Below are 14,132 nucleotides of genomic sequence, written 5' to 3' on the forward strand. Positions count from 1 at the left end.
GGTCTGCCTGGTGTTACCACTAATCGGGGCTCCATTGACAATTGGCCGACCCGCTGGCATTTCCACCATTTCAAGCCCCGACCCTCACCTTAATCCAACTTCATCGCATTAACCCAATACCAACTATCACGACGCATTCTAGCCAAGCCAGAAAAACACGAGATGGCAGTTCATCCTTACACTACGTAACCGATGGCTCACAGTCTTTTTCCTGGCGTGCCTTTGCCTGGCAAGTGTCAATGAACAGCCAAGAGTTATTGCAGTCGGTTGTCGGCTTTGTCTTCAACTTTCAGAGCGTCACCAAAAATAATGTCTTGGTAATGCTGTCTTTCATCCATACAAAGAGTGCATAGTCAATGGTGCTGCAATAGGTTTTTTATCGGAAAAATCTATTGCATGTTTGTGCTCCAAAAGACACCGGACTTGACACTCTGAATCAATCTCACCTTCACATGACTACCCTCATTTCAGTTTGAGTCTTACATGCAACACCGAGGCAGACATTAATTACTGCACTTGCTGACTCATTCAAACATTCACCTACTCATTCAAACGAGCCTGACACGGGACACACATATCTTGAGACATGGCACCCGCACCAACCAGCGAGCCCATAGTCCAAGAACGACAGAGCATGCCCCACGGTTACGTCTTCGTCCCCAAAGGCAATGTCTTTATAACTGGCCACTGCCGCCGGCGCACCCAAGCTGCCAACCACACTGTCTACACCGTCGTCGACGCCTCCAGCAGAAAGAAAACCCTTGGCATCCGTGTCCCCCAAACCATCTACACCTCCGTGCGGCAATCCGAAGCCGCCACGCGGCAAGACCGCGCGAATGCAGTGAAAAAACGAGACGGCGCTCTGGAAACTCAGTTCTGTGAAGAGGTGCTGAGGCTGTTCCCCAATATCCCGAGCGAGGCGGTGCCGAAGGTGGTACAGACGGCGATGCGGAAGGGGAGCGGACGAGTCGGGAGGACGGGGGCGTTGGGGCTGGAGAAGAGGGCGATTTTGGGAGTCAGGGCGCATATTAGACATTGCGAGACGGCCTATGATGGGTTGCTGAAGAATGGGATGACGAGGGAGAGGGCGAGGGAGAAAGTGATTGGGAGGGTGGATGAGGTGGCGGGTCAGTGGGTAGGGAAGCAGAAGAAGGAAGGAGCGGAGGTGAAGAAACAGGGTGCAAAGGAGAAGGAGCAGTTTAGGATGAAGAAAGGCCAGACGGCCACAGAGTCGAAGAAGGTGTCCCTAACCAAGACCAAAGCGAAGCAAGGTGTAGGGAGTTTGCCGACGAAGAAAGACACGAAGGCACCGAATGCGGAGGTGAATCGCCGCCGGAGTAGTTCAAGGATCATGAAGAAGCAGAAGAAAGCCGCGACTTCTCGGACTATGGGCAAATACGCGGCTGCCATCGACATTATTACCAGTTCCTTTCAACATGATATGGATGACACGGATGGCGATGAGGGAAGCGATGATAGCGATGATAGCGATGAAAATGCGTGGTTGGTATCGGATGGGGAGGTAGATGAGGATGATATGGATTGGTCGCCGTCGTAGGGGGGCACACAGTATGTAGTGGCAGTGATTAAGAGTCGATGATTGGATCTTTGATTATTATGATGACTAAAGTAGGATTTCATTGAGCAGGCGATATTCGCCACCTTTCTTCACATACATTTCTCTTGTGCCAAAAACACCAAAAAAAAGCACTGGAGGAAATTTCATCACAGTGGACAAGAACAAGTAACCCTCGATTGATTCATTGATGTGTTGACACAATTAAATGACCGGTGTGTTCAATATGCGGACACCTGAGTGTTCCGATATTTTAATGGTGATCTTGCAACAACTACTGTTGGTGGTGGAATTGGGCAGATGGAAGCCACACAACACCGTTGGTACTCTCAACTTCCCGACTTTTAATCTAGGCAGCAACGCCAGAATAGTCGGAATTCGACATAACCTGGCCTTCTGAATCACGCCATTGAACCCACCTTGCCCCTTCCAGTCGATAATCAAATCCGCAAGTGCAAATTGTACCCTGCTCACCACGGTAATGGGCAGGGCGGATTTCGGGTTTCGAATTTCAACCCTGAATCCCGCCGTAACGTAATTTGTATATCAGCAAAACCTGTGATGCATAGTTGCTACATGTCTTGCTTACTCAATAGTGGATAATTTGACATTTGCAAGTTCGGTCTATCTACTTGCCCCTTTCTTTTGTTGCCTGCCGTCTACAGCATATAACCAAGCTCTCTGTTGAACTTAGAATGGACGTCGCACATGCCAAACCATCCCTCGATCTGAACGCTGTGCAACGGAGTAACGATGATCCATCCACGTCAGCAACACTATCAATAACATCGCAGAAGTTGGAGGCCGGTGATGAGGCTGTTAGCACGGCGAAGGAGGGGGAGGCAGAGGTGGAGGACACGGAGTACATCACGGGCCTCAAATTGTGGCTTGTCGTTGGCAGCCTGTCGATGATCTGCTTTCTGCTTTTTCTGGATCTGTCCATTATTAGCACTGTAAGGACTTCACAATCCTATGAACCACCTGATACACAACCCCTCGCCCGGTACGGTGCAAACTAATGTGATCCTTCGCACATTACCAGGCCATTCCCCGCATTACGAGCGAATTTCACTCTCTTCCTGACGTTGGATGGTATTCAGGTGTTTATCAACTGGCTAAGTGAGTCCAGTCTCTAGATGACTTTTGGTTGATGTGCAGCAAGCTGATATCAAGGATCTAGTGCTGCGCTGCAACCGCTCACCGGAAAGTTGTACTCCCGTCTGAATCTCAAAGTTCGTCCTTGTCCAGCCCAATGTCCTCTTCCCTATTTCTGCCTATCAAGCCCATAACAGCCCAGCACACGTCTGACATGACAGCCACCAGTGGAATTTCTTGTTCTTTTTTCTCATATTCGAGCTTGGCTCCTTGATTTGTGGTCTCGCCATCTCATCGTCCATGTTCATTGGCGGACGGACTATTGCAGGTCTAGGCGGCTCCGGTCTTATGAATGGGGCCATGACCATGATTGCTGCCTCGGTGCCTCTGGAGAAACGGCCAGGTGAGTGTGAAAGACGACCTGTTGCTTCTTCAGCTGGAGGACAACACTAACCATGATCTGATCACATAGTCTATACGGGTACTTTGCTGGGAAGTAAGTTGCCTTTTAATAGAGTCTTGCGAAATTAAAGCAACACATAGAGTGCATATCACTCACCCAGAACGTTACCAGTTGGACAGATGGGCATCATATGCGGACCCCTAGTGGGAGGTGCTCTAACTGAGTACGTGACCTGGCGCTGGTGTAAGTCTAACTTTCTACCTAGCACCATCACACCCACCCTACAAGTCCAAATTTCTCTAACTATGCATCGCCATCAGGCTTCTACATCAACCTCCCCATAGGTGGACTATTAGCCTTACTGCTCCTCCGAATCCACATTCCCGACTTAAGCATGAAACCGCCCGTAACCCTCTCTCTGGTCGCCAAAATGCTCCCGGAACTCGACCTCATCGGCTTCGCCCTCTTCGCCCACGCAGCGGTGATGTTCCTCCTCGCCCTGCAACTCGGCGGCGGCAGCGCGCGCCCCTGGAATAGCTCTGTCGTCATCGGTCTATTCTGCGGCGCCGCAGCCACTGCCATCGTCTTCGTGCTCTGGGAAAAACGTATGGGCGATCGCGCCATGATACCCGGTTCCATGCTGAGGAATCCTATCATGGCATGCAGTGTGGGTATGGGGTCGTTTCTCATGAGTACCAATATTTCTGGGGCGACGTACTTGCCCATTTACTTCCAGGGCGTCAAAGGGGTTGGACCGACGATGAGTGGGGTGTATACACTGCCGGGGATCCTGTCGCAGTTGTTGCTTATTGTGGTGTCTGGGGCATTGGGTAAGTATTGGCTCGTCTCACCAACTCAAAATGGGTCTCCCGTTATTTATTTCTACGTGGGTTGGCTGTTAGAAGGAAACACAGAGACTAACGAAGCATCATGCAGTACCGAAACTAGGCTACTACCTCCCCTTGGCTGTCTTCAGCGGTGGTCTGACCTCCATTGGTAACGGACTCATGTCTACTCTCACCCCGAATACTTCGACAGGTAAATGGGTAGGCTATCAAATCCTTATGGGCGCTGGTCGCGGCACCGGAATGCAGATTGTAAGTGTCTTCTTGATGGATCCAAATCAACACACCCTTCCCCCCTTTCTCTTGTAGTTTGTAAACTACCTCGTCCAACACACACATTACCACAATCATAAGCAGAACAACGAGAAAATTAAATACTTCTAACGACGTCCCAGCCTATAATAGCAACCCAAAACGCCCTCCCTCCTTCCCAACTCCCCGCCTCCATGGCCTTCATCATCTTTGCCCAAAACCTGGGTAGCGCAATTGCCGTCGTCGTCTCCACCACCCTCTTCGCCCAGACCGTTCTGTCCGACCTGCCGCGCCTGGCTCCCTCTGTTCCTCCGCAAGCCGCCCTCGCAGCAGGGAGCAGCGCTGAAGGTGTGCGCGCACTGCTGCCGCCTGGAAGTCCCGAGTTGGAGGGGCTGTTGAGCACGTATGCGGATGGGGTCGATAAGGTGTTTTACTTGATGAGTGCTTTAGCGGTGGTGAGTTTTGGGTTTGCGGGGGGTGGAAGGATGTTAGGGGGAAGAAACAACGGGATGGGGAGAAGGGGAGTGTGTAAGTGGGTGAGTTGAGGTGGTCGGGGTTGTTGAAATAAGGGGGAAGGGGATAGAGCGGTTTGTAATGGTATTGCTGTTCGTGCGAGATAGTAGGAAAAATGTAGAATTCTTGAGTTCTCCGGTATCTCACTTATTTATCCGCCTGTCCTGAGAGTTACCCAATTGCCCATCCAAGTATTATTATTGTGTTATTACAGTAGATACTGTGGGTAGTTGTGACCTAAGGTGTGGAGGGACCCAGGCAGGCACACGCACTTTCATAGTACCAATATAACCCCTAGTACTTGGATTCCGACCGATCCATCCAAAACAACTTAAGAGTGGCATCTTTATAAATAGTCATGGAGTTATATCCCGTCGCGCTAATGCACTATTCATTCTAATTTGGCATCAAACCATCCACCACCTGAGGCTCGGGACATATTGAGGGTTTCACTTCTCTCTTCGGATTATGGTGTCATCCCAGTCTTACTTGCCACTTGTGCAGTAATACGAATATGAAACGGCACTTTGGGGCGAGGTCAAAGAGACCAATGTGCCACAAGCATGTCCGTATTGTCAAGACTTTGGACTGTTTCGTTTCATGCACGCTAAACTGAAATCCACCAAAGATACGCACCATTGAAGGGACTGCACCTCTGCAACTTTTATCATCAGATCTAAATCCATCCCACACTCATCTAGCCAACACTCCACCCTCGTACCTCGACCATCCTTGAACAACACCTGGCAATCCGCCATAAAATGCTCCTTCGAACCCTCCACCTATTCCAAGCTACGCTTGCCATCTATGGCAGCCAGCAATATCTCCAAACCCTAAACAACCTCCTCGTGTACAAGAAAATCACAAAGTACGCCAAGTACTCCATGGTCCTCGACCACAAAATCAAGAAGAAAAAAGAGGTCAAGATCTCTGGCGGCGCCGCAATTTTGCTCTCCCTGACAGTTGCCTTGACCCTAGCTCTCTGGGGTTCCTTGTTGAGCGTACAGGTGCAGTACCTGATCTCGCCGGCTATGGTGGGCGCCGTGGAGACTTCGCGGCGTATTCTGAAGAAGAACTGGGCGAAGGGAGACAGCGAGACGGTGGGTCCGAGGATTTTGTTGCCGCAGATGCAGAAGTACAATGAGGCTCAGAAGGGGATGGAAGAGATTTTGTGGGTTTTGAGATTACTGCTGTTCAGTTGGATAGCGACGTCGGTGGTGGCGGCTATTAGGGGCTATTAATCGTGGGATGAGATGTAGATGAGCCACAAGTCGCTTGAAAAATTACACATCGTCTGGATGTGTCGCGCGTAAAGTCCACCATTGATAAAGCGGAGTGTCTTGGATAAACGTGATATTACAATCAATATACGTTAATACATCTAATGTATCTGTATATCTTCTCAGGGATTAAATGCGCGACGTGGTAAGATAAACATAGGGGACAGATCTGATGTTTGATCGGCCCGAAATGCAATGCTGAATATGAATAGCACTGCAGGGTTAGTGGTACAGGATGGCTTAGGCTAACTGCTCGCCCCTTCATAACTTACGATGACTCCAAATCATGCCTCTTATGTAACAAAGTGGTGGAAAATATGTCTTCTCTGTTATCCTGAGGCCAACTAAGTATGTATCCTAGCCAGTACGAAAATAGCTACGAGGAATTGGTATTTACACCAGTGGTAGCTAGACTGTGGGGGCAAGGTTTCCAGTATTACGGAGGAAAAAATGAGACGGAACTTTCGCCTTCTTTCTAGGTTTTGCAGCCTAGGAGAGGTTATAGGAGCATAGGCCCCTATTAACATTTTCATAGATAACAGCTAGTTTACTCCACTGCCTTCATAAGCAGTAGGCTTGTTGGACCTTCAAGGCTACTACATCAAGACTGCCAGTCTTGGAAGAACATATGGCCACTTACCGTACGTTATGGGCCAATATGAGCACCACCCATCGAACCACACAAGTCCTGCCTGTGGGACAGGCATCATTCATTCCTGTCTATATAAGGCCCTCATGGCCGCCGTCAACTTCGTTCAGGATTCCCGAGAGATCATGGAATCTTCAATACAAGACCATTTGCCCACAACCCAACACTTCTCGATGACTGTGCTGACTTCATTGCATGTGCTGGCAATTCCGGATCAAGGGTAAATCTTCACTTGGGAATATTTGGAACACAGTATAAGCTATGGTTTACATAATGTTAGACTGAGAGAAATACATCTTGGTCTTCAATAGAAATAAAATTAATTCGGAGTCTACATATAACCGATGAATACAAGTAAACCCAAAAGGCACAGTCAAATTCAGAAACCGGTGTACCATACTCTTCGGTATCCATTTAGTCTTGTGGGGTGAATTCCTGCTTGTCTCTCCAACTTTCTTCTTAAGGCTCTGTTCCTGTACCCGTATTTTTTCACGGCGATGTCGCAAGCATCTGTCTTCTAGTTATGATTGTTATATTCTATATCAGAAACTTCTCACAAAGCTAATGTTGTTATGAGGTGCACTTTCAGTACCCCAATGGCTTTCTTCCACAGTAGCAGTTGGCTTCTCCGGACGTCAGTTTAGCCGAATGTCAGGGTACGGCTAGGCCGAATGCAATAGTACAGAGTGATGGGGAGTAATGGGCGTCCCTCCTACGTAGCACCGGGTGGTCACTGGCGATCACGGGTAGTCTCAGGTAGGGGTGCCCACGATGTTTCATTGATCTCTACCCTCTCTATCTGCTTCCTAGACACCTCCCCCTTACATAGATATCTAGAGCCCGGAGTCGGAGCCGTAGAGCACTAGTTCCTCCGATTGTTCCGTATACCAAGACTTCCATATTAGGTCATGACTCGCACCTCCCTACACCGGGGCCCCACCGGTGTCCCACCGGTGCCTGTAGCATTCAGTTCTCTGACACCGAATCCTCGTGTTCGAGTATATTTGGGTATTTAATCACGAATTTATGCCTGCTAGACTGTGAATACAGCAATACTTGTATCACTGCTGTCTATATGGTACTGAAACTTACAGTGCCCCACTGATTTGCTCGTTCTCACATATCTTAGGTATCCCTCTCTATATGGTCCTTGTTCGGGGATATCGTAACTGTAGTGGTTGATTCTATTAGCAAGATGCCCCGAGTTTTGTATACTAACACTGTTGGCTTATGTGGTGTTTGTATTGGTGTTGCTCTATTCGCTATTTAAAGTGATTATTTTTCTTTTGTACCCAAAATATGACCTTTCTGTCTTGAGGCATTGGCTCTGATAGTCATTCTCAGCTGCTTGAAGTTGAAACGTGTTACCTCTGAGATTCTCCACGGCTGCCTCAACCTCATCATAACCGCCAATGCGTCAGCACTTGATACGCTAGCTGAGAGAGGAGAACTGAAATCGTGCAAGGTGATGAGCCAGTACAGACAAGTGGGACCGGTGTCGCAGCTGGGAAGCGAGATGATGACTCGCCGCGCCTAATAATGCCCTCCGATGTGGAAAAGGCTACCATGATTGTCCAAGAAAGGAACAAACCGTTGCACGCAAGACTTAGGACGGTGTTTGCAATTTGCAGGGTTTTCACTTGCCGATAGCTATCTCAATTATTTTAGGGAGACGTCTAGAATCTGTTGAGAACCCGTTCGGTGGGACCTGGATGCTCCGAATGGTCAGTGTTGCTTGCGCTCATTCCAAATGGGTTTAAGGTTCTGGGTCGTATTGGCATCCAAGTCGATATCGATGGCCAAAATATTCAGCTTGGTGAGGTCCAGACCGTTCTGGACCTCAACATTATACGGCCGACATAAACAGGAACATACAAAATTATGATATAATAAAAGGCGTACTTCGGCGGTATTATTAAGTTATACTAGTTCTCCTAAGTACAGTGGAATATTAAGCTAACTACATACTATTAAACCCTTGGTGCGCCGTTTATTGCGTTTATTCGGTCACCTCCTTGTCCCATTCATCTTGTCGCCGTTTTGGTGCTCAGAAGACACCAAACTGAAGATTCTAGGTAGAGCTTTTATGAGATTGCCAATCTATAAGGACTCTATACTGTGCTTCAACAGCGATGAAATGTCTTTGATGGTCGCAGATAATCTAATAACCTCGATTATGGCTGCTTGATATCTGCCCAAATTCGCTGCTTGTCTGTCTGAGATCCTCCATAGATCATAGAGGCTAGTTCTCACCCTATCGAGCTAAATATACGAAAGGACTGGGCCCAAGTGCCTGACCTGAAAGAGACTGCAGTTGTGTGTTAATGTGTCGCATTGGGGTCATCAGTAGTTAAAAAAGTGCTGACGAGATCTCTTCCCTCAGCCCATTCTGTTACTGTCCGGCAGCGACCTCCCTCAGTTGGCCTTGGCGAAGCCGTACTGCGTCAGATACGTAGCTCCTACTGCAACCACCATGTATGCCAGCAGTTTCACGCTTCCAATCCATATAAAGCCGTTGCTCGTCCATGATGCCCACATGAAACCGCCCGCAGCGAATATGAGGGCCCCGCCAGACAGGGCAGCCACAGCAAAACAGGGGAAGAAGTCGTTAAAGACCCAATACGGCCAGATTGTGCAGATGGTGCCAGCCACGAGAAACAGAGTGCCAATTGCCGCGTCTTTCAATGCAGCCTCAATGGAAGGGTACTTCTTGATCCCGTAGATGGCCTTCATTCGGAACGCGAGGGCAGCCTTGTAGTCGTTCGCGAGGTCTGCGGCAACTCGCTCGTAGGTCGTCTCGGAGATGGGCGTCTCAGTGTTAGTGAGGTCCTCAACACCAAGCATCTTGCGGACCGATTCGAGGACGAGAGTGGCGCGGACGTGCTTATCTTCCTGGTCCATGAACTCGCGGTGCGCGAGCATCCGCGCCCAATTGTACTGCTCGCTGCTCACTTTGTCAGTACTGTGTACCTCATGATCATATAATCCCATCAATCGCAAAGTGTTGACTGTCGAGAATGAAATACAGGCCTTGTTGATGGAAGTGACCGTTGTTTCCACCTGGCTGAGGCAGGACCTTTTTATGTTTATCTGTGTCCCTCTACTTTTACCGCCTCGGTGTCGATAGAGTCTCTTCCCATGGATGTAAGTGAACGGACAAAAGGCCTTTTTGATGAAAGCGAGCGGATGAAAGGCATTATCGATAAAACTAACTGGATGAATGGCCTCGTTGATAGAAGGAGAAATGAAGGGAAACTTGCATCGCCGCCTGCATGCCGAGAGGCAACTCAATGATCCATCGGGCGATGATGATCATCACCATGCACTTCAGGACCGCGACTGTCATGGCGCCAGGGTGGCCATCCTCCAGGCCGGGAGCATAGCTGAACTGAGTCATCATGCTGCTGACGACGGCGATCATGATGCCGGCGGCAAGTTCGTTGCCGAAACCAAACATGATGGTGGCCGCAACAGAAGAAACGCCCGGGAGGGCCTTTTTAGTTCGAAACAAAACCAAAAGAGAAAACCAGAAAAAGAAAAAGAAGAGACGAAGAACAGCGGCAGACAGACAATGTGATAGTGGCGATGTTGGAAAAGGAGAGCCGTGCAAGCAGCCTGCAGTCTGGAATTCTTAAATACCCTGCCTAGACGAGCTCTCAGACATTCCTTCCCAACCAGTCCACTTACACACGCGCCTACCCTTCTAAACGTCCACGGCTGAAATAACTCGGCTCTAAGCGTCGGGTTACTCCGAGCTGACCAACGTCCCTTCCGTGGCGAACTACAGCTTTCGCAACTGACCCCGAATGCTGATTCCTCGGTGTATGCCAACATCACTGGAAGGTGCTTGTTACGATGGTCAATTACCCCCTACTCAATATGCTTGCCAATGACGATTTCCAAAGGCACGGTCCTCAGTCTAAATGGATCATAGGCTATCCCAGACCGATGGTTTAGCAGGTCGCAAACGCAAAGACCTCAAGAGATTCTATTGTCCAGCACCATAGAGCCACAGCGAGTGGAATACAGATCAACAAGTTCGTCAAGGCGCTGGCGCTTGAAATAATGAACACGATAGCAGATCGCCCAATATCCGCGCTTGGCATAATCGGTAACGCGGAGCTACCCCCACGCTGCTCTGCCAACTTGATGGTATGGTTGGCACGTATGTCGACAGGATAGCCTGGCAATTGGTATCAAAGATGTTTATCTCCACATCACTAACCACTTTAACTCAATGCCAATACGAACTAGTACGCGCAATACCCGAATGTGGTGTGGTGTGGGGTTCCTCGAGCCATGCATTTATTTGATGTTAGAGACGTCCGTAGGTCACATAGCAAACATGCCGGCGGTCCCAAACTGCTGTGCATATTCGGCCAGAAAGAAGAATTCAAAAACAACCGCAGTTATGTCGCACCATTCGTCTCTAAAGACTGCAAATTTTCCGTTGAGCATACCTCAATATATTCGGCTGCTAGTACGTTCGTGTAGTAAAGACGATTATTTCAGATTAGCCGGGGCAGCCCGCTAGGACTATAGAGTATATCTGGTAGATGATCCATGTTTCAGAGTTCTTTATTAGGGGGTACAAAGAAGCGATCGCCGTAATAGATCCTGCTTTCTATAAGCGTCTTGTCGGTTACCGAAATATAGGGTTCCTTACTAGCTTTCCTAATATATTTAACTTTAACCGTGTGAACATGTATATAGTATTATTTATCTAACGTAGTCCACGGTCCAATTGCACACTTCGGCAGATTTTCGTACGCTACCACTTTGACCTGCGGTTTTTCACCACATAACTATGGTTGGTTCTTGAAATGAAAGAAATATGATTCTAGCATTACATGCGCTTCAATCTGATCCAAAATTAAGTGTACGTTGCGCTGGTCAGATCTATAACGTACCTTTTAGAACCCTTGCGTATCGACGCGACGGTAAAACCGCTCGAGCGATTACGCGATCACTAACGCAAAAGTTGACTCCTTCCGAAGAAGAGGCAATCGTACGACATATAACCGACCTAGATTCGCGAGCATTTCCTCCCCGATTGAGTGGTGTTGAAGATATGGCCAACCGATTACTTCGAAGTCGTGACGCGGGACGCGTCGGCGTCAACTGGGCCTCGAGCTTGGTAAGACGACAACCAGACCTCCGGACGCGTTTAAATCGAAGGATAGACTATCAGAGAGTCCTCTGCGAAGACCCCGACGCGTATCGCGCGTGGTTTGACCTGGTACGGAATACAATTGCGAAATACGCGATCCAGGAGGAGGATATCTACAACTTCGACGAGACCGGTTTTGTGATGGGCCAAATCTCGTCCGAAATGGTCGTGACGACTTCTGATCGGCGCGGAAGGCCTAGAGCAGCCCAGCAAGGAAATCGGGAATGGGTTACAGTTATTCAAGGCGTTGGGTCGTCCGGTTATGCCCTCCCTCCTGTCAGAGAACAGAATGCCATAGGCACCAGTGGGTGTCAGGACACTGAACGCAGGACACCGGTGGGCCGCCGGAGGGGTGTTTCGGACAAAAGACTCCCGAATCATGATTACAATCTATGTGAAGCTTTGGGATGACGAGAGTCAAGATCCTTGGCATCGCCGACCCTGCTGTTATGCCGGGTCCAAGCTGTTACACGCAAAGGTGGTCAAAGATTTGTGAGGTTGTAAAAGCATGACATTCTATCTAGTCCTATGGAGCACGAAGGTTGGACTTAGTCCCGAAGGGCTAAGTCACGTGGTAACCTTGGTGGTCTTGGCAAAGCCCACCAAGGTTGCCTAACACAAGCGGCGGCCTAGCTATCTATATATTATTATTATTATTAAATACGCCGTAGGCTCGAAGCCCCCGGTACCTCTACTAGTACTCCCGTATGTCAAACCGTGCCCTAATGGCTGGACTAAATACATACGCTGCCTCGTCGGTTCGCCCTATTGGCGACTGCGTTGCGTTCACTACCATACTACGTTGGTTCTCAACCTACCAACAAAGTCCCCCCTGAGAAGATCGATGCTATCTGGGCCTTGAAGCTGTCCGACCCGTCCCTAGCAGCCACCTTACAATAGTCCCACTAACTACTGGTTCTCCTGTTGCCGTTGCGAGGTCTCTGCGAGAGTATAGTGGCCGTGGTGCGATGGCGGCCCGTAATCGTTCCCTCGGTCCTTCCAACAGCCCGCAAAAGAGGATTACGTGCTCTGCCGTCTCAGGGGCATCGCCACAGCGGCATAGCGGCGAGTACACGCCAAAAGCCCCTGTCTTGAATAAGAAGGCTGCTAGTCCTATTTTTTCCGTCCTGATCTGGCACAGCGTAGACGCCTCCAGTCGGTTCAGGCCGAAATACTTGCCCCCTTTCGGTATCTGCATCGAAGGGCCCTCCGGTTCCTCAGCGATAGCGCGTCGCTGGCGATCGTGATGCTCTGCTCCGGTGAGCCATCTCTTCCTCCAGTGGCCGAGGAGGGCAGCCGGGACCTCCTTTTCCTCACTCATCCACTCGGAGCCCCGGGCCTCCTTCTCCATAGTGTACCCTGCTATCTATATAAGGACCATTTCGAAGTAGGATAGGGAAGGAGTTGTCAGAGCCACAAGTGTCATCCGAGGCGGGCCGGCTTCCACCAGGTAGGAAGCCGTTTGTGGCGAATGAGGAGCCGGGAAGCCGTTTGTGGCGGCTAGAGAGCCGCTTGGGGCGAATGAGAGCCGTTGAAGCCGTTTGCAGCGGATAGGGAATCGCTTGGTTGCAGATAAGGAGCCGCTGTCCAAGATATTGGCCGAAGTCGGAGGAACACAGACATACGGAAGCAAACATCCAGAATCCAAGAGAGAACCTCGGCTGGCTATAAGTAAGGAGTCGAGACGGAGGAAGATAGAGAGGACAGAGATCAATGCATCACCGTGGGCACCCCTACCTGAGACCGCCAGTGACCACCCGGTATTACGTAGGAGGGACGCCCGTTACTCCCCATCACTCTGTACTATTGCCTTCGGCCTAGCCGTACCCTGACACCTCCGTACATCATTTTCGCCAGCAAAACCCACCTCTCTTCATGGTACGAAAACAGCCCATTACCGCCTGATTGGGTTATCGCAGTTACTAAAAATGGCTGGACTACGAACGAGAGAGGCGAAGATTGGATAAAACACTTCGATCATCACACCAAGTGTCGTACGAAAGGTACTCATCGCCTATTGATCCTCGACGGTCACGAAAGCCATCACTCGACCGATTTCGAGGTATATTGCAAAGCTAACAATATCGTCACGCTTTGTATGCCTCCTCATTCGTCGCATAAGCTCCAGCCTCTTGATTTTGGTTGTTTTCGCGGGTTAAAAAGAGCGTACGGAAAAGAAATCGAAGATCTCATGCGAGCACATATAAGTCATATCTCGAAAGAAGACTTTTTACCGGCGTTTTTAAACGCGTACAACGAGAGGTTAATGGGCAGTTACATGACGAATTTCGTCAAATTGGTGGTCGTACGAGGCGGCGAATTGCGCGTGTACGGCGCTGTAGAATCTGC

The 14,132-nt window shown here is 49.5% G+C and overlaps 4 protein-coding genes across 4 annotated transcripts; 3 read left to right on the forward strand and 1 right to left on the reverse strand.

Moving 5' to 3' along the window:
• Positions 1-586: 586 nt before the first annotated feature.
• On the forward strand, positions 587-1,250 carry BCR38DRAFT_453643 (uncharacterized protein; the record flags this gene model as incomplete). Its single annotated transcript, XM_040861616.1, has 2 exons — positions 587-1,165; positions 1,230-1,250. 2 exons carry the CDS (start codon positions 587-589, stop codon positions 1,248-1,250), a joined length of 600 nt encoding a protein of 199 aa, XP_040720568.1.
• A 1,021-nt stretch (positions 1,251-2,271) lies between these two features.
• BCR38DRAFT_479508 (efflux pump protein) lies at positions 2,272-4,703 on the forward strand (the record flags this gene model as incomplete). The annotated part of the gene is made up of 10 exons (XM_040863160.1): positions 2,272-2,529; positions 2,619-2,695; positions 2,757-2,808; positions 2,900-3,074; positions 3,144-3,167; positions 3,246-3,317; positions 3,395-3,904; positions 4,011-4,171; positions 4,315-4,574; positions 4,622-4,703. 10 exons carry the CDS (start codon positions 2,272-2,274, stop codon positions 4,701-4,703), a joined length of 1,671 nt encoding a protein of 556 aa, XP_040720569.1.
• A 668-nt stretch (positions 4,704-5,371) lies between these two features.
• BCR38DRAFT_491783 (uncharacterized protein) lies at positions 5,372-5,915 on the forward strand (the record flags this gene model as incomplete). The annotated part of the gene is made up of 2 exons (XM_040864683.1): positions 5,372-5,855; positions 5,891-5,915. Exons 1-2 carry the CDS (start codon positions 5,446-5,448, stop codon positions 5,913-5,915), a joined length of 435 nt encoding a protein of 144 aa, XP_040720570.1. The 5' UTR covers positions 5,372-5,445.
• Positions 5,916-9,028: 3,113 nt separating this feature from the next.
• On the reverse strand, positions 9,029-10,070 carry BCR38DRAFT_491785 (uncharacterized protein; the record flags this gene model as incomplete). Its single annotated transcript, XM_040864684.1, has 2 exons — positions 9,029-9,881; positions 9,940-10,070. 2 exons carry the CDS (start codon positions 10,068-10,070, stop codon positions 9,029-9,031), a joined length of 984 nt encoding a protein of 327 aa, XP_040720571.1.
• Positions 10,071-14,132: the final 4,062 nt, after the last annotated feature.

This window comes from Pseudomassariella vexata, assembly GCF_002105095.1.
Source record: "Pseudomassariella vexata strain CBS 129021 chromosome Unknown BCR38scaffold_1, whole genome shotgun sequence".
In the NCBI taxonomy this organism is placed as follows: Eukaryota; Fungi; Ascomycota; class Sordariomycetes; order Amphisphaeriales; family Pseudomassariaceae; genus Pseudomassariella; species Pseudomassariella vexata.